The sequence below is a fragment of the Gopherus evgoodei genome, chromosome 1 (assembly GCF_007399415.2).
Source record: "Gopherus evgoodei ecotype Sinaloan lineage chromosome 1, rGopEvg1_v1.p, whole genome shotgun sequence".
Classification (NCBI taxonomy): domain Eukaryota; kingdom Metazoa; phylum Chordata; order Testudines; family Testudinidae; genus Gopherus; species Gopherus evgoodei.
The window spans coordinates 202,356,132-202,376,751 of NC_044322.1; the positions used below are offsets into that span (position 1 = coordinate 202,356,132).

The 20,620-nt window shown below is 42.3% G+C and overlaps 2 protein-coding genes across 4 annotated transcripts in view; one reads left to right on the forward strand and one right to left on the reverse strand.

Moving 5' to 3' along the window:
• LNP1 (leukemia NUP98 fusion partner 1) overlaps window positions 1–8,337 on the reverse strand; it is a 38,845-nt gene extending 30,508 nt beyond the window's left edge. Inside the window, exon 1 of one of the 2 annotated variants that reach the window (XM_030582993.1) lies at window positions 8,164–8,337. In XM_030582993.1, coding sequence (XP_030438853.1) covers window positions 8,164–8,337 — 174 coding nt within the window. Of the gene's footprint in view, window positions 1–8,091 lie in introns of both variants that reach the window. The other variant, XM_030582982.1, reaches the window with a different exon arrangement.
• Window positions 1–20,620, forward strand: part of TOMM70 (translocase of outer mitochondrial membrane 70) — a 44,442-nt gene that overhangs the window by 3,999 nt on the left and 19,823 nt on the right. Inside the window, exons 2-3 of one of the 2 annotated variants that reach the window (XM_030582961.1) lie at window positions 5,081–5,455; window positions 19,504–19,677. In XM_030582961.1, coding sequence (XP_030438821.1) covers window positions 5,081–5,455; window positions 19,504–19,677 — 549 coding nt within the window. Of the gene's footprint in view, window positions 1–5,080; window positions 5,456–8,320; window positions 8,603–19,503; window positions 19,678–20,620 lie in introns of those variants that run through there. The other variant, XM_030582971.1, reaches the window with a different exon arrangement.

Below are 20,620 nucleotides of genomic sequence, written 5' to 3' on the forward strand. Positions count from 1 at the left end.
TCTGCAGAGGGAAAATCCTTGTATATACATGGTAGATGGGGTGCTTTCTACTTCTGTGAGAAAACTTCTAAGAAAGCTTATTCAGGCACAAGTAGTCAAAAATTCTGCCTCATTTATAGATGCAGGCTTTGCTAATTCTGACAATCAGCTTCCAGACACATGTCTGTTTGTAGATTTGGTCACAAAACAGAAGTCGGAAGATAGTAGTCCTCTTGCAAACAGGGGTGCCGTTTGCGGGGCAGGAGAGGCTCTAGCCCCCCACCTGGGTTTGTACTTGAGTTCTGCTCACAGCGCATACCCTAGCCCCAGACGGCACTCGTAACTGCAACACAGCTTGAGTGTGATAAGTGATGAGTTCTGTGCTGCTCCCAGCTTCCACCTTTGGGGCAGGGAGTTTGTTTACAAACAGAGGCCAGGTGATTAAGATAACAAAAGGCTTGTCATTAAATTAAATTAAGGATCCTTAGATGATCCTGAAAACATTGCCAGGCACTCCAGTTAAAAGATAAGAAATGAAGGGTAGGAATAAATTATGAGAATGGAGAGATGTAAGTAGTGGTATCCATCTGGAGTCTGTACTGGGAACAGTGCTGTCCAACATATTCATAAATGATCTGAGAAAAGCGGTAAAAAGTGAGGTGGCAAAATTTGAAGATGATACAAAATTACTCAAGACAGTTAAGTCCAAAGCAGACTGTGAAAAGTTACAACGGTATCTCACGAAACTGCGAGACTAGCCAAAAAATGGCAGATGAAATTCAATGCTGATAAATACAAAATAATGCACATGGCAAAACATAATTCCAACTACACAAACAAAATGATGGGGTCTAAATTAGCTGTTACACGTCAAGAAAGAGATCTTGGAATCACTGTGGATAGTTCTCTGAAAACATCTGCTCAATGTGCAGCAGCAGTCAAAAAGCTAACAGACTGTTGGGAATCATTAAGAAAGGTTAGATAATAAGACAGAAAATATCATATAGCCTCTATATAAATCCATGGTACACCCACATCCTGAATACTGCATGCAGATCTGGTAGCCCCTGCTCAAAAAAGATATATTGGACTTGGAAAAGGTACAGAGGAGGCCACAGAAATGATTAAGGGTATGGAACACCTTCTGTATGAGGAGAGATTAGAAAGACTGGGACTTTGGAAAAAAGACAACTAAGGGGTGATATGGTTGAGGTCTATAAAATCATGATTGGTGTGGAGAAAGTAAATAAAAAAGTGTTATTTACTTCTCCACATAACACAAGAGTTAGAGGCCACCCAATGAAATTAATAGGCAGCAGATTTAAAACAAATAAAAGAAAGTATTTCTTCACAGTCAACCTGTGAGACTCTTTGCCAGGGGATGTTGTGAACGCCAAAAATATAACAGGGTTCCAATAAGAACTAGATAAGTTCACTGAGGATAGGTCTATCAATGACTATTAACTAGGGTGAGCAGGGATCCAACAACATGTCCCTAGCCTCTGTTTGCCAGAAGCTGGGAATGAGCAACAGGGGATGAATCACTTGATGATTACCTGTTCTGTTCATTCCCTGTGAAGCACCTGGTATTGGCCACTGTTGGAAGAAAGAATACTGGGCCAGTATGGACATTCTGATGTTCTTATATAGAACCTAGCTGTATCTTCCCCCCTACTGTACCCCACTAGACCCCACTCCCCTCCCAAAGCTGGGATAGAACCCAGGAGTCCTGACGGGATCTCTCTCTCTGCAGAATTAGTAACAAAGTAAGAAAATACATTAAAATTTTAAACCTAACCAGTGTCCCTTAAGTGACTTACCACAAGATGTCAGAACATGTTAGTATTAGAGCTGAGTGGGTCTAATATTTATTTAATTTTCTTTCTTGTATATAGGAATTAGATACAATGTTCCTGTCAGCTAATTGCTAAGTTATATGCCAAAAATATAGAGTTTTCAAGTGTCTAAGTAGCCTCACGAATCACAAAGTTGTGCCCCCCCCAATCTGAAATGGCACCCCTGATTGCAAAACAGAAGTTCTTTTGTGCAGCCAGAGCATTCTGAGCCTATGCCAAGTATGCACGGGAGAAGCTATTTTGAATGATGAAATGTTAAACATGGTAGCATTTCTGAACTTTGGTATGAAAGAAAACTGCACTTCTAAATACGTTGAGCACTTTGTTGGTAGATATCAGCACATGTTCAATCTCTCTCCGCCTGAGATAGAGAAGTTATAACAGGAGTTTATTGATTACCAGTTACTGCAGAAATCAGATATCCCTTAGCTTGTATGGCAGTGACCATCAGCTGGTAGACTGCGATCAACTGGTTCATCCTGGAGCCTCTTCCAGTTGATCCTAATCTCTGGCTGCTAAAAGTCCAGTGGCGCAGTGGGGCTATGGCAGGCACCCTGCCTGCCCTGGCCCCATGCCACTCTCAGAAGTGGCTGGCATGTCTTTGTGGCCTGGGGGGGAGGGGGAGGTGGCTGCACACGCTGCTGCTGCCCCTCTTTCCCCCGACTTCGAAACTCCCTTTGTTCCAGGAACTGTGGCCAATGCGGGGGCAGCACTTGTGGTCCCCAGGGGGAGGTCTCCGTGTTTGCAGCCCTGGGGAAAGGTCTCCGCGCGCTGCCCATGCCCACAAGTGCTGCCCCCTCACCTCCCATTGGCCACAGTTCCCAGCCAATGGGAGCTGCAGAGTAGGTGCTGGTGGGAGAGGCAAGGGGCCAGGGCAGGCAGGGCGCCTGCCATAGTCCCGCTGCACCACCACCCAGGAGTTCCCTGTGGTAAGTGCCTCCCAGCCAGAGCCTACACCTCACATCCCCTCCTGCACCCCAGTCCAGAGCCCCTCCTGCACCCAAACTCCCTCCCAGAGCCCACACCCCAATCCCCTGCCCCAGCCTGGAGCCCCCTCCTGCACCCAAACTCCCTCCCAGAGCCCACACCCTCACCTCCTCCCACACCCCAATCCCTTGTCCCAGCTCGGAGCCCCTTCCTGCACCCAAACTCCTTCCCAGAGCCTGCACCCTTCCTGCACCCCTGCCCCAGGCTCAGCCCGGACCCCCTTTCCATACTCTGAACCCTTTGGCCTCAGCCCAGAGCCTGCACTCCTCCCACACCCCAACTCCCTGCCCTAGCCCGGTGAAAGTGTGTGAGGGTGGGGGAAAGTGAGCAACAGAGGGAGTAGGGAATGGAGTTAGCGGGGCAGGTCCTTGGGGAAGGGACAGGATAGATCCTGGGTTGATCTTAAATTCAAAAAGTGATCTTATGCATAAGATCATAAGATGGGATGAGGCAGAACTCCAGACTGACCCAGATAACACTAATGTGCAATACAGGATGGACACTGTATGGGCCTATCTTAGAAATGTCAAAAACACTAGTGATCTTCTCAATTTCCCAATATTGTCCAGGGTTGCTAGACATCTTAATTTTACCCCACTCAAATGCGGGAGTGGGGAATGTGTTCAGTGTTGTTCAAAAGAATAAGTTTCAGAGTAGTGGCCGTGTTATCCGCAAAAAGAACAGGAGTACTTGTGGCACCACGAAAGCTTATGCTCAAATAAATGTGTTAGTTTCTAAGGTGCAAATCCTGAGCCATGTTTCAAGTTTGAGCTACCAAAAGAAGTTATGAAAATAGCAAAGGAGGCCACATGCAATATAACAAAGCACATGAATAAAACGCAAAACCAAATTAGATATTAAAAGAAATGTGGAATTTTTTGATGGTTTGTTAGCTTCAAATTAATTAAATTCAATTTAATTGTTTTATTTATTTTTACATTAATTTAATGTATTGTTTGGTCATGTTTCATTTTCATTAATTTATTTTGGAATCTAATTATTTGAGTTTCCTATGGTTATAATATGAGCAATAGTATATAAACCAAATAATATTTATACTGTAAAGTGTTTTCCAAATGGATGATCACTAAGACAAGATGATATGCAAAATAATGTTTGCTTTTTTGTTAGGTTTATATAAAAACAGTTAATTTTTTAATATCTCTCTTGTTCTGTCCACTGACTTTGTGCCTAAACCAGAGCTTATTAATTCTGGTCCGCAGGGATCTCCAACCATCCAGGTTTTTGCTCCAACCAGCAAATAATTGTTTTTACTAAAATCCACTGGTTTGCATTGAATTCTCATGTGCTCTAGACTAATATGAACTAGGATATTTAAGTGTTTTATATGCAATATTAAGCAGTGTACATTTTAAAACAAACTATTAAGTGCTGGTTGGATTAAAAACCTGGACTATTGGATGTCACCAAGGACCAAAGATGAGAGTCCCTGTCTTAAGCAATGACCTAACACACCACTTGGAAAGTCCCAGTCTTTGGCCTTGAATCTCACTCTTTGGGGCTGTAAACCTCTCTCATAAGGACAGCCAACCCTTGGCATCTCTGTCTCAGGCATAAGCTTTTCTCATTATGAGGAGGGAGAAATCAGTCTAAATTCTTCTCTGCCTACCACAGGGATGTCTCTGCATGTACTGGGAAGCGGGGAGGTAAGGGGCAAATTCTGTGCTGCTCAAGCACGCCATGAGTTGGCAACTAGTATTGTTTTTATGTCTATATGCCAGTGCATACTTGGTTCAAGGTGTTTAGTGCCAGCTTCTAATGAGGAACCTACTCCTTTTCAGTGAGAGTCCAGCCAGTTTTCTTGTCTATAGAATCACGAAGGGAAAGACAAAGCATGAGTATGTTGGCCAATGTTTTAGTAGGAAAGAAAAGAATGGAGAAGAAAAGAAACAGTGGTTAATGCCTGGTCAGGGAAAAATGGAGAGGGGTAATACCCTATCATGGTGATCCTGTCAATAAGTGTCATAAAGCATCAGCACATGGGGGAAGAATAACGGTTGCATGTGCAACCTTCATTTTGGTATCACCAGACTTTCAAGTGTTTCACTTTGCAACCTTAACATTCTTTGATCTTTGTAATCGTTGGCACTTTTATTTGGAATAATGATCAAAGTTCTGTAAATATCTCATTTCTTTCCCACCTATAAAGAAAGCCAACAAGTTACTGCGGGGTGCAAAATGCTTAGTACAGCTGAGCAAAAAATAATAACAGACCAAACTTTCCTATTTGCCCTTAGGTGAGTGCTCCAGGTGAGCAAACAGAGGCAGCAATGGCAAACTCTCCACTCCCACCAGTCAGACCTCCAAGCAGGCAAGTACCATCATCATCCATGACTAATGGTCATCTCTCACCCCTGAGAGAGTCAAGCAAGCAATCACCAGTTTCATTATCATCTATGGCATCTGCTCCCCTCCCACCATTAAGAACTCCAGACAAGGAAACTTCTTCCTCCTTTTCCTCGTCCTCCTCGACCACAAAGGTTTTTCTTCCTCCACTGAATGTTTTAGACAAGAAAGAAGCAGTAACAATCAAACCCCCTTTTCTCCCTCGACTGAGTTCTTTCATCAAACATGCAGAATCAACAGCATCAGCAGCAAACTTTTCTTTTCAGGTGAGTGCTCCTTTCAAGTCAGTGACCGCACCAATGGCACCTTTCTCAGGGGAAGGTGTGACATGCCCCGGAGTACAATTCAGACTGTAGAACCCGTGTCCCCTTTAACTCTCCTGCCCACACTGCCTCTTACACTGCTATGCCAGTGAACTGCAAACCCCTCCAGGCTCTGTTCACTCAGCCATCAGCGTGCAGAGGCACACCCAGCTAAGTTGCATGAAGGCTCTCCCAAGCCACATAAACTGTATATAGGGAGACACCGGCAAATTTCCCAACCCCACCCAGCCTTACACCCCAGAAATGTGCATCTTGATCAATGTAAGCCCATTTATTAGTTTGCCACTCCTTCAAGGGTACTGGACATGCCCTAGCCTCTGTAATCTGGGCAGAGCCCCCAAGCTCTTTAAACCACTGATTCTCAAACTTCTGTACTGGTGACCCCTTTCACATAGCAAGCCTTTTAGTGCGACCCCCTCCCCTTATAAATTAAAACACCTTTTTATATATTTAACACCATTATAAATACTGGAGGCAAAGCAGGCTTTGGGGTGGAGGCTGACAGCTCGCAAACCCCCACATGATAACCTCATGACCCCCTCAGGAGTCCTGACCCCCAGTTTGAGAACCCCTGCTTTAAACCAACTCGTTAGTTTAGATTAAACCTCAAAATAAGTTTATTAACTAAATAAAGATAGATGTTAAGCGATTATAAGTGGTAGGCATAAAGGTCAGACTTGGTTACATAAGAAATAAAAAATGAACATGCATTCTAAATCCTAAACTTTATCAGGCTAAGCAAGATTTCAATCAAACAATTTTTCTCTGGATGTTGCAGGCAGTTTTCAGTTCACCGTTCATATTAACTAGAGACAGCTTTCTAGTTAGGTTTATCCCTTCCCCCCAGTTCAAGGAGACTTCTCTTTGTCTTCCAAACAATCTTACTTCCAGGTGTAGAGATGGGGGACGAGAAAGCAGCTCTGTGGTGATATCACTGTGCCTCATTTATACTTTTCTCCAGGTGCTAGAAAAATCTATTCTGTGTCATGGGATTAGGCCACCCTGATAGTGTACATGCTCGAGCAACTGTCTTGTTTAAACTCCCCTGCTCAAAAATAGCTGGTGATGGTCACTTAACACCTAGTTGCGTGCTGGTCACTCTTTTGTTATCTCTGAGTTGCTAATCTGTGGGCATTTCCCAGACTCTCAACCTATTTCAGTAACCAAAATATATAGCAAAATCTCATAACTTCATATATGAAGAGGATACATGCATTTCAACAGGATAGTAATGCTCAACAGATTATAACTTTCCAAATGATACCTCACAAGGCATATTTTGTACAAAATGTATCATAATCATATAACAGTGTTGAATAGGTGGGTACGGGGGGTAACATGGCGTACAGTATGTTACAGAAGGTGCCATGCAAAAAAATAGCTGCAGCTATCTCTTTCTGTTGTTTGAAGATAGGAAATAGTTGAGGGAGAGGCTGCTGAAAAGCTAGGAACAATTTTTGTAAGCGATTTCTCTGAGCACTGGCCATCTTCTCCAGTTTGCTAAAACGTCTTAGTGCTAAGTAAGCAGTGCAAAGTTGCCATAAAATGGCTGGCAAAGCCAGTGGAGAATTCCCTTATGAACTAGGGAACTCTCTGCTATTGTAAAGCTGGTGGAGATGCCAAAACTGTCTCCTATGTCAGCCATGGCCCAGCCATAAGAAGAAGGAGGGGTGTGACAGGGCTGGTTGTAATTGGGGCTGGGGAGAGGGCATGGCAGAGTAGAGCTCTCAGACATCTGATCCTTCAGTGGTGTCTGGCCCCTGATGGACCTCACACCAGTGACGTAAATTAGGGATGAACCTCTGAGTTATATAATATTATATAAATACAGGAGAATCACAGCTTTTATTTAAGGAAAAGCTCAGTTTCCATGCTCCACAGTTGTAGAGAATAGTTTGAAAATGCGATCAGAGTGTACTTAAAGGCTCAAAAGCCAGAAGGCAAATAACATCCTCCCCCCACACACACCCCAATTTATTGTTGTTTAAGACAATTCTATAATTTTGATGACTGAAGCATTATTTTTTAAATATTTGGGGTTACCTCATACTCTTAACTTTTATCATTTAAACAGCCCCATTGATCTCATATGAATTAAAATTAAAGATGTGAAAAATGCCCCCTTTGACTTCAATAGGAGTGGGAATCGCTCAGCACCTTTCAGGATCTATCTCAATACAACTGAAGTCTCATTGCACAAGGTTGCCAATTTTTGTGATTTTATCACACATCTTGTGCTATTTGGGATTTGCCTGAAAGCCCCAGCTCCTGGTGTCATGTGATTTAAAGAGACCCTCTGCTTTCATTTATAAACAACAACAATGCAGTACATTTCTAGTGTTCAGGGCTGCGCAGAGTAGCTTGAAAAGGCTCACAAGACAGAAGGCAAATAAACAGGACCCAGCACCCTTTGTTTTTAAGGAAACCTCCTGAGCTTGGAGGCCAGATTCCGATGTTGAACGCTTGGGGCTGGCACACTGCGTTAGCATCCACGCCCTGCAGGACGCACTCATGCTAGTAGCAGCCGGGTGCTCCCTGCTCTCCCTGCTTAGCTCCTAGGAAGGAACCACTGCACTTACCTCTCTCCGCCGGCAGGTGGCGCCGCCGCTTCTGTGGCTGAGCCCCGGGGGAGGGGCTGGCACTGCACTTACCCAGCTCCGCCGGCAGTTGGCGCTGCCGCTCCTTGTCTGCGACGAGCCCGGCCGCGCGGCGCATGGAAGTGCTTCCCCTTGACCCCTTCCCGGCATGCGGCGGGTTTCCGGTGACCCCTCTCTCGCTCCCTCCGCCCTGCCCCCGGCTGGCGCTGCGAGCGGAGCGGGGATCATGGCCGCCTCGAAGCCCGTGGAGGCCGCTGCTGCGGTGGGGGGAGGCGGCGGCGGCTCCGGCTCGGGGCTGCCGCGCTGGCAGGTGGCCCTGGCGCTGGGGGCGCCGCTGCTGCTCGGGGCCGGCGCGCTCTACCTGTGGGCCCGGCGGCGGCGCCCGGCGCGCGGGAAGGGGCCGAGCGAGAGGAAGACGCCGGAGGGAAGGGCTAGCCCGGGCCCCGCCGCCCCCGGGGGCACCCAGCCCGACAGGCCCGGGCACGAGGAGATGGTGAGGGGGCGGGGCGTGTCTCGGGTCATCGGGGCCGGGACGGGGTCGCAGCCCCGGTTCCCCCTCCCCCAGCCCCGTGCTGAGTCCCGCTCTCCGCCGGGCAGCCCGGGCGGGGCGAGGAGCCGCCCTGGGAGTTGGCCACACTCCCGGGACCGGTTTTTGCGCTCGTGGTTTTTGGCAGGGCAAAGCGCGTGGCCCGAGGGGGCGAATGGACGAGTCCGCGTGTCTGTCGGTAGCTGCCCAGCCTGACACCTGCCCCGGGGTGGGGGAGCGACTTTGCTCTGCAGCAGCGCTTAAGGTGAAGGCCTCTGAGCTCAGGAGCCTTGCCATCGGTTTAGACCTTGTCTTCAGCAAAGGTTACTTCGGTATAATTTACATGGCTCAGGGGTGTGAATAATCCACACCCTTGAGTGATGTAAGGCCTTGTCCTCTCTTACCGATGCTTCGGTGGGCAATTTAGCGGGTCTAAGGAAGACCCACTAAATCGACCGCTGATTGTTCTCCCCTCGACTCCTGTCTTCCGCCTGAAGTGCAAGGGGAGTCAAGAGGAGAGCATCCCCAGTCAACATCACATAATGTGGACCCCATGGTAAGTAGATATAAGTATGTTGACTTCAGCTACGTTATTCATATAGCTGAAATTGTGTAACTTAGATCAATCTCCTCTTCTCCCCTGTAGCATAGACAAGGCCTAAGTTACATGACCTAAGTGATGGTGTAGATAGACAGCACTATAGCTATCGCAGAGGCAGGCATTATTAAGCCCTCTCCCATCGGCCCTTAAAGCATCTCCACAAGTGTTACAGTGTCACAGCTGAATCAGGCAGCTGTGCTGGTATAAGTGCTGCAGTGTACATGTAGCCACAGTAATTCCCGCCTCTGTGAGAGGCGGTAGTTTTGTCGGTGGGAGAAGCTCTCTCACTGACATAGCACTGTCCACACTGGCTCTTAGGGCAGTATAATTTACATTGCTCGGGGCTGTGGATTATTCACAATCTTTAGTGACGTAATTAATACTGAAGTAATTTGTAGTGTGGACTTAGTCTCGCTCCTGCTGATGTCAGTGTGGAGTAGCACGCTGAAAGCGGTGGGTTTACACTGGTATGAGAAGAGAATCGGCACCTTATTATGGGGATTTGGCAGTCTTTATGTTCTTGGTGGGGGCGGCTGGGGGGGGAGAGTGTGAATGTCTGCATCATCCTGCCTTAACTTGGTAGTGTTACCTAGTATTAGTGTACAGCTAGCTTTCATGTTTAGATTATTAACTTAAATGGTCAACTTTTAGTTTTCAGGACCCCTTTGCTTGTTTAGTTCATGTTTCCTTTATTTATTTTGTCTTTTCAGTGGCTTGTTATGAAACACTAATTTGGCTGCCTCCCAGTGCTAATAAATCAGTTTTGAGAAGGAATATGAGTGTGATTGAGAGAATCCCATCATGCAGTATGAATTATCTACAAGTATTTGGATCTGGAAATACATTATTGCTCCATAAATGTATCTTGTTTCTAAAACAATAAATATGTACGTGCAAATTGCTTCTGAGACTAAAATGCAAAGGGAAATTGTAGCTGTTGGCTCTGGTTTGGGGACACATCTTATTCTGAAGTACTGGGTAGAATAGAATAGAAATGAGCATAGGATCAGGAGCAAAATCTTAGTTTCTTTAAATATGAAGCCAGCATATCTGATCCATAGTCAGTTATTGAGATTTGCATTCAAAGCAAAGATTAAATCTATATGTATGAGTAGGTAGGATCTCCAAACTTACACTGACTGTATGCAGAATAAACATTGAGAATTTTCAAGTAAATCAGTGAGTTGGTTGGTTGTGATCTTTTTTTCTCTAGCAAATTCCTGAATTTTGACATTTGAAAATTGACTTCTAAATTATAGCAAAATGTAAGATGTGGACTACTTTGTAAGTTTCTTAGTGTTAAATTTTGATTTATTTACATTAACCATAACTGTTTTTGTTTACTTTGAGATAGTTGTAGAATATTTTCATCATCGAAAGGACTCTCCAGCATCTGAAAATAGATCTGCACTAGAAAGCTTTGCCATGATAGCTATGTTGGGTGATAATGTGGGGTTTTCTCCAACATAGTTATGCTGGTAAAAGCACTAGTGTAGATGCAGTTATATCGGTATAAAAGTTCCCCTAGTGTAGATCTTAAGCCTGCATTTAAAAATAAACTCTTTCTAGCTTGTTGTTATGAAAAAAATATATAGATGTTCAAACCGACACTATTGCTCTCCCAAGTGTGCAGACAGTGGAAAAACATTTTTGAGTTGTCCCATTATCTCAATGGGTGGTTTAAACCCATTCTTAGATTTTAGTTAAATGACAACTATTTCACTGATGACCACTTTAGGAGAAATGTCAATCTAATTGACAAATGCATTTGGTGCAGTGTTTGTCATAGATCCTTTTGATTACTGATCTAATGATATAATTGACAAATATATTTAGTCATTTAAAGTCTTAGATGTCAAAACTTTAAGTGGCAAACCCACTTGTTGATGAATGCAGATAACATGAATCCAGGGATTAAACAAAGACTGTGAATGGCTAGCCAACTACAAAAGCAGTTTCTCCTCCCTTGGTGTTCACACCTCTACTGCTAGAAAAGTGCCTCACCCTCCCTGATTGAACTAACCTAGTTATCTCTAGCCTGATTCTTGCCTGCATATTTATAGCTGGCTCTGGAAATTTCCACTGCATGCATCCGACGAAGTGGGTATTCACCCATGAAAGCTCCTGCTCCTGCTCCAATACGTCTGTTAGTCTGTAACGTGCCACAGGACTCTTTGGTGCTTTTACAGATCCAGACTAACACGGCTACCCCTCTGATACATGAATCTAAGTGTTGATGTCTAAAACTGTTTTCAAATCCACTTGTTATCTTAATATAGAGGGCCTACAATGGCTCTGCTGCTATTGTTGTGTTGACTCTTTTACTTGAAGTAGGAGTTAAATCTTTTATATATGGAAAACGTGGGGATTATGGGTGTTAGACTAGATGACCCTTGTGGTGTCTTCTAACCCTATGATGATTCTATGAAAATACTGAGCACCTCCCAATTTGCAACTGTTAGATTCTCTTTAGAATCTCAAACTTTTTTTCAGATACCTCTGCTAAAGAAATTTCTTACTGCTAGAGCTGTACACGTTTTTTTATGTATGTTTTGATCATCTACATGATCCATAGTTCCTTGAAGGGTGTCCTTGCAAAGTAATTGGAAAAGATTCTGAAACTGAAACCATTTGGTAAATTTGCAGAAGAGGTAGAGCAAAGGTAATCAGATTTGCCGTACCCAGGTACGTACATAGTCCATCAACACACAACATGGTGCCAGCAGTAGACTGGCCGTACTGCTGCTTTTCTGGAATTTCTTCTGAGATCCTGGTGGAAAAATAGCTTATGAAGCATAAGATTTTGCTACATTTAACCTGACAGCTATACATATTTTTGTCATAAAATTAACAATATCACTTTTACCTGCAGCCACCACAGTATTTTACGAACTAGCTTCTTGCAGCATTGAATTGTACAGGTTGACTATCACCCATGTGAAGCAGCATAACCTTTTACAAAGCTTTAAATGTACAAGCCTTTAATTTGACTGAAAAATTAGTGATTATTGGAATTACTGTAATGCAGGGGTTCTCAAACGGGGAGTTGGGACCCCTCAGAGGGTCATGAGGTTATTACGTGGGGGGTCATGAGCTGTCAACCGCCACCCCAAACCCCGCTTTGCCTCCAGCATTTATGATGGAGTTAAATATATTAAAAAGTGTTTTTAATTTATTAGAGGGGGTCACACTCAGAGGCTTGCTATGTGAAAGGGATCACAAAAGTTTGAGAACCACTGCTGTAATGCCTTGTTCTTGTATCATAGATTTGTCTTTGAAATCAGTCCAGATTTAATCCCAAATGTACAAATTAGAATCTGTAGTATATTTATACAGTCGAAATGGGCAATGTATGTTTATGGGTGGCAGAAGCTTGTTGTGTAACTTTGTGTAATCTAGATCAGTGGTTCTCAACCAGTCCAGACTACTGTACCCCATTCAAGAGTCTGATTCGTCTTGCATACCCTAAATTTCACCTTTCTTAAAAACTACTTGCTTACAAAATCAGACATAAAAATAGAAGTGTGTCACAGCACACTATTACTGAGAAATTGCTTATTTTATAATTATATGGTAAAAATATAATCATAAAATAAATCAATTGGAATAAAAAATTGTACTCTCATTTCAGTGTATAGTATATAGAGCAGTATAAACAAGTCATTGTCTGTATGAAATTTTAGTTGGTACTGACTTCGCTAGTGCTTTTTATGCAGCCTGTTGTAAAACTAGGCAAATCATAGAATATCAGGGTTGGAAGGGACCTCAGGAGGTCATCTAGTCCAACCCCCTGCTCAAAATAGGACAAATTCCCAACTAAATCATCCCAACCAGGGCTTTCTCAAGCCTGACCGTAAACCTCTAAGGAAGGGGATTCCACCACCTCCCTAGGTAACACATTCCAGTGCTTCACCACTCTCTGAGTGAAAAAGCTTTTCCTAATATCCAACCTAAACCTTCCCCACTGCAACTTGAGACCATTACTCCTTGCCCTGTCATCTGGTACCACTGAGAACAGTCTAGATCCATTCTCTTTGGAACCCCCTTTCAGGTAGTTGAAAGCAGCTATCAAATCCCCCCATCCCCTTTCTTCTCTTCTTCAGACTAAATAATCCCAGTTCCCTCAGCCTCTCCTCATAAATCATGTGCTCCAGCCCCCTAATCATTTTTTTTGCCCTCCTAGATGAGTTCATGTACCACCTCTGCATCTTGAGAACCACTGATCTAGATCTCATACATTCTTGCATGTTGCATTCTTCTATATTGCTTTTTTGTTCATTTGAAAACCCAGTTATTTTCTGAAGTGCCATCTCATTTTCTTGTAAACCCCTTTACAAGGGCCTGGTGTCTGCCCTGTTTTAGGGGAGGTCTACCCTGGGACTTAAATTGGCGTAGGTACAGTTCTCAGGAGTGTGAAAAGTCCACCCCCGAGAGACATAGCTTTGGTGACCTCTGGCATAGACAGTGCTAGGTCGATGGAAGAATTCTTCAGTCAACCTAGCTACCGCCTCCCAGCGAGGTGGAGTACCTGTGCCGAGAGAATCCCTCTTGTCAGAATAGGTAGAGTCTACACTAAAGTGCTACAGCAGTGCAGCTGCAGTGGTTGATGTATCCTTATTTAAGCTTAATACTCTTTTGACTTCAGGACAAGCCTTTTTAGGGCTTGTCTACACTTAAAACTGCAGCTGCACCATAGTAGTGCTTCAGTGAAGATGCTGCCTACACAGACAGGAGGGTTCTCCTGCTGGTGTACGTAAATCCACCTTCCTGAGAAGCAGTAGCTAGGTTGGCAGGAGGATTTTTCACACCCCTGAGCAACATAGTTATACCAGCTTAATTTCCTAGCATAGACCAGGCTTAGTCTGCCCTGCTGCTTGGCAGTTCCCATTTTTCCTCGGACACGTTACTTTGAAGATCAGCTAGTTAAGGCTCATACATGAGGAGTTCCGTGTACTAATGCAGTTGTCATTATTTCTCTTTTAGAATCTGTGGTAAATTGGGATGCAGATTAATCAGTAACATAATTGGTCACAGAGTTCAAGATTGCTTTGATTTGGTGCATATTTGGACCATAACGTTGAAATAGTTAAATTATTTTGTTGCATCAGAACAGCTTAATTCTAGATTCAGTTCTTCTGTTGAACCAATAGTAACTCCAGTCCATCTGGCCCACCACAGCTGGGGTCCCTCTGACTGGCCGACCCAACATGGCTGGGGCTGTTCCAGCCGGCTAGCCGCTGGGGTTAACAGTTAAGGTCCGGTTAACAGTAAGCCTAATGCTAACCGATTAACCGTTTACATCCCTAGTCTGCACTCTGTCAGTGTGTTGAAAATAATCCTATAGTTCAAACAACCCTCCTGAATATTTTTGTTGTGAAGGTGGTGCTATGCTGTGATTCCAGTGCTTGGCTCAAGAATCTTCCTTTTTTATTACTGTTAATACCCAGTAAGTATTTTACCTATGTACTGCCTTTTCATATTCAGGCAGTATAACTATTTTTTGCTTTAGGTTTGTAGAGACCTCTAGAAAAGCTGATCATAATGCTAATTGGGTTGGGGAAAGGGAGAGGAAGGCTTAGTAGTAAGAAGCAACTGTAAAGCTAATCTTTCTAGTGGGACAGCAGGTAAAACTAATTTCTGTTTAAACGTAGCGTAAATTATTGTGTTCCACAAAGTTATTCATCAGTGGGAGTGTAATAGCACAGATCACTCGTGGTTCTCTTGCAGCGTTTATGTGCTCTGCTAAACCTATCCATGGACAAGTAAACCAAATGAAAACTAAAAATAAAAAGACTTAGATAAACTGTTTAAATAATAACAACAAAACCCTAAATTACACTCTGCAAAAATCAGATCTTTGAAATATCTAGTTCTTCATGCAAGGAAAGCGGTTATTTGCCAAAATGAAAGAACACCCTTTAAAGATGTTTAAAGAAGCTGTGATGCACTTTAAGTTTTGAATTTTGGGATTTTGCATCTGTTTCCCTTCCTTCACCTGCAAATTACTGCATAAAAGTTTATGGCATAGTACAGACACTGGATCTTTCTATAACATATATTGGTAGTACATGGATTATGAACTTCATTTAGTCTTGTTAGAACGGCAGCCTAACTGCTCCATAGTTAAGGTTGTGTTAAGATTTGCACATAGAGCAGAGAATAAAAATCTTTGCCATATGTAAATAACAATGTACCCTTCAACTTACTGCACTTAGTTTATGAGTAAAGAATTAATTTTCAAGTAAATCTGTGTCACAATTTGAGTTGCTAACATTTTAAAACAAGTCCTCAGAGCAATTTTTCATTTAATAGACCCTGTCTTGGCTTCCTATATGGAATACATGCATCATAGATTTTATCCTGGCTTTAAGTGCATATGTTCTTGTTTGTTGTCATGTCTGTTTATTACATTTGCTGGATGTACTTATATGTCATTATGAACTATTTCACCAGTCATTTCAATTGACTTCTTTAAGTTTCAGAGTTAATACCCATGTGGGCCAGTTCACATTTCTGAGAAGAAAAATTGTCTCTTCTGGCACTATTGATTTTAATTCTGAATTCCTAGTTATATTCTTCTTGCCTACCCAGTCCCAGCCTCCTCTCCTCAGGTTTCCCATCTCAGTCTCCTTGTACAGCCAGTCCAAGTCTCTCTCCTTCCCACAGTTCAACATTCTAGTCTCCTTGTTCAACCAATTTCAGCCTCCCCGTCTCCCTTTAGTTCTCTATCTCCCTCCCCTCTGAAGTCCCAGGCTCACCATATGCCACGTCCCAATCTATTCCTTTCTCTTCCCCATGGTCTGCCTCGAGTCCCCTCTACATTCAAATCAGGTGGCTGAACTGTTTTGGCTGAAATTTCAAAATTTAATCCTGAAGCAGACACCTGAAATGTAAAATAGATAGTTATAAGCAACTGAAAACAGGGTTTTTATAAGAGGAGATGGGCAACCTGAATAGGAAGGCAGTGTATCCTAGTAGCTAGAGCACCAGACTGGGACTTGGGAGACCTGGTTTCTGTTTCCAGCTCAGCCACTGGCCTGTTGGATAACCTTGAGCAAGTCATTTCACCTCCCAGTACCTCAGTTTCTCTATCTGTAAAATGAGAGTAATAATACTGACTTCATTTGTTAAAGCACTTTAAGATTTACTGATCAAAAGCACTGTATGAGTTAGGTAGGATTATTATAGGCAATACTACCAGCCATGCACGTAGCATAGGACGGATTTGGAGATGAAATACTATTAATGTGTAAGCTATCCTTCCGGTAGTATATGCACATAATTCATTAAAATATGCACTTCTTGGCAAATGTTTCAAATGTTAAGTTGTAACAATCTAGCTTCTGTTTATTTTGTTATAAATTTGTAAACTCAGTAGACAAATGTAAAGGTGCTCTTAAAGTAGGTTTTTGTCCTAGTAGTTCTGTTGACCCATTTTTATCGACTTAATCTCTATAACTTTTTGAGTTTTGCAGTGTGTGTGTGTCAGGGAGGACTGCATGCAGAATAAAGTGCAATTTTTAATATTTCTCTTTAGTTTCCCAAAAGTATACAATAGATTTTATGGTTAAAATTTACAAAACAATTCCTATCACAATTTGTAATAGTAGTACAAAGAGGTATTTTGGACCCTTTACTATTTGTATTGTAGAAGAAATTGTCCACATGCCAGAGTTTGGCTCAGAGTCAATTTTTATGGGAGTTATAAACCCTATGGAAATAAAAGTTTGTAACAGGTGCTGTCACAAGTCCATATTACCTCAAATGTTACTTCTATAATTATGAAGAAAATGGAGTTCTGCTTTTTCAAACAGTTATTTAGGAATCCCAGCCAACGTAAAACATCAGACAAGTCATTATTTGGGATCCAGAGATATAACACTGGCATTTTACAGAATGCAGGCTAAATGACTGTTTAGTCCAATGTATTGTATGTCTACTATCACCAAAGAGTTTGAACAGTGTCTACTCTTTTTATTTTCAAGTTTAAAATAGATTGGTATTTTCTTTTGAATGTAATTTTAATAAAATATAAGCTGTGCAGAATGGGAATGCTGTCAAGGTGATTGAATAATGCTGCCTGTTTTACTGGAAATAACTCATTGGGGAGAAAAAAAATCTTCTGTAGAACTGCAGACTTTTTCTTTATATACTATCAAATATATCATGGCAATTGGAGAGACTTAATCAGAAATCAATACAGAAATGTCCTGCACATTGTTAATGGATTTAAGAGAGAAATAATGATCTCTACAGAGACTAAGTGAATTACATTGTTCTGTTTTTGTTACTTTCTTAAGTTTTCTGTGTACTTACAGTAATATTTTTCTATGCCTTGTCAGTATGAACCATGGTAAAACCTAAAAACAGTTAGTGGGAGTTGCATCTGAAAGGAAATTCACACTTATATATCAATAAAAGATTAGTCTGAGGTTCAGTTTAACTTTCAAACTAATCAAACGTGATCATTTTGATATGATGAGATAGAACTAGTTTTTTTTACTCTAGCAGAAGCATGCTTTCATGTATCCATGTGCCTATAATTAAATATTTACAAAGGTACATCAAAACAGGATTATGCTGAGACATAAATCTTACTTTCAAAAACAAAATCAGGAAATTCAAAGTGCTCTTCTTGCAGTATGAAGGTAAATGAAGGTGACTTGTCAAAGGATCTCAAACCTCATATATCTAGCCAAAAGGATAGGTTTTAAATAAATTGTGATAGTCTTTGTGTCTTAACTTGTGTTTTTGATTTCACTTATTAATCATTGTGCTCTATCAGTTTGAGATCTAGTCAATTTTAAAAAAAGTTTATAGCAGCATCAGGTGCTACAGTTACCCCAAGGCCTCTGTGCCAATTTTTGCAGTTTTACAAATATTTTTTTCCATTACTGAAAATATTTTCATATTGTTGTGAAAGATGCACACAAACAACAAGGGGAACTGACTAGCTTAGACTGTTGCCGTGCATTAAAATGGAAGACGTTTTTCATTTTAGCCTATTAAAGTTGTCTAAGGCCATGTCTACACTGTGGGTGCTATAGCGGCATAGCGAAGCTGTTGTAACCCTATATGGTTGACACAGACTGTAGCAACCGAAGAGTTTTTTCTGCTGTTGTAGGAACTCCACCGCCACATGCAACAGTAGTTAGGTTGAGAGAAGCATTCTTCCATCAACCTAGCTGTGTCTACTCCAGGGGTTAGGTTGGCCTAGCTAGGTGCTCAGGGTTTTTCACACCCTTTAATGCTGTAACTGTCAACTTATATTTAAGTGTAGACCAGATCTAAGTATTAATTGTAACAACAGTAGTAGGACGGGAAAGTCAGCAGTATGAGTTGTTGACTCTGTCCTTCTAACTGTTTCTGTCTGGCATATGGGATCTGAGACTGAAAACAGACTGGCCTCCAACTCAGGCTCCTTATGAACACAGAATGGCAGGGACACCTTATTCTGTATTTTGGAGAGATCACATACCTAACTGGCCATGTGGCGTTCTCTCAAAATATGTGTGATTCAACTGGCAGAGCAGAGCCAGAGGGGGAATATAATGAGGAAGCAGGCCATCTTGGGAAGGCCGTATCTCTTTCTTCTGCCATAAACAACAGAGGGTGGTAGGCCAGTTCTCATTTTCAGCCTGAGGTTAGATGAACAGGTCACTTAAAGCTCTCAAGAGTTAACAGCTTGCCCGGTGTATAAAGCGATTAAACTTTGCTTTCCTAAACAGGTTTTGCTTCTCCTGATTAATAGGACTTTTCACAGCATATTCTTTGTCAACGTGTGTTTCACATAGCACTGATTCAGCACAGGTGAATGAAATGTATGCACTTTAGTAAGGGACAGATTTCCTTCTTCAGCTGTTCTGTTTTTTACACATTGATGCTATCATTTAAACTACAGAAATAGCTTTTACAAACCAGTCTCCTTGTTTTTCTGTTGCTCATAAGTCATGTGACCTAAACCCCTTCTCCCTCCCCCCCACCCAAAAAACAAACTCACTCACCAACTGTCTAGCTTTATAAAGAAGAAACATGCTGTTTGTTGATGGTTTGTCAGGAAGTCCATTTAGAAGCTGTTCTGCCATGTTATATACTTGCAAAAAGTGGCTGCATTGCGTCTTGCCTGAAAACCACGAAGAAGGATGTTCAGAGACACAACTGGGAGTCAGCTCCCCACATTTATTTATTACTCACTCTGTAGCTCTTCTTCTTTGTACTTTGCAGGCTAAGTGTGGCTGACCAGTCACTTGTTTTTTTTCTTTTTCAGAGCCCTCTTGACAGAGCCCAAGCAGCAAAGAACAAAGGCAACAAGTATTTTAAAGCAGGAAAATATGAGCAAGCCATTCAGTGCTACACAGAGGCCATCAGTTTATGCCCCCCCGAGAAAAACATTGACCTTTCTACTTTCTACCAGAACAGAGCTGCTGCACATGAACAACTGGTATGACGCTTGAACTTTAAAATGTGTTTGTACTCCGAAAAGTGCTATGTCTTCTTCCTCTAGCCTCACCAACTCCAGCACATGCCTGCTGCCTTCCTTCTTGCATGTAGAAAGCAGAATCCCATCACCTGTACCTTCAATATTCACTAGCCCCCGACTCATAGACTCTAAGGTCAGAAGGGACCACTGTGATCAACTAGTCTGACCTCCTGCACATTGCAGGCCACAGAACCTCACCCACCCCCTCCTGTAATAGACTCATAGCCTCTAGCTGAGATAGTGAAGTTCTCAAATCATGATTTAAAGACTTCAAGTTAAAGAGAATCCACCATTTACTTTAGTTTAAACCAGCAAGTGACCCGTGCCGCATGCTGCAGAGGAAAAGACACAAAAAACTCAACCTAAAAACAACAAATCTGGGGTCTTAGGCAATCTGACCTGAGGGGAAATTCCTTCCCGACTCCAAATATTCAAGATCTGATTAAAAGTTAATTTCTATTGACTTGCTTTAGTCTGTCTTGTAGGCCTTGGGAGAGGAAGACAAACACTAGTCTTGCTGCTTAAACACTGGCTTTCTGTATGTGGAGGTCAGCTTTGTGTTTTAAAGTACCAGGTAGAGACTTGGGCTCTGGCAGTTACAAAAATCTCGTGTTGAAAACTGAGTGAGTTTGGTGTGAAAGCTAGCAAAGGAATAAATATGGATTTTTTTCTTAACACCACTTGTTTGACTCTGTAATTATAAAGCAGTTTCATTTGAGAAACATTTTTATTAACCGTTCTACCCCAGTGACTGGTTATGGTTGAGTTTCCCTTTTCTGATTATTTTAAAGCACCAGTCTTGGTTTAATACTGATTTTACAGGTGGCAAAGAATGAGATCTCATTTGGGGGTTCTAATTTTTTATAGTGTAGACTATACCTTAATAGAGATTCTTGAGGACCAC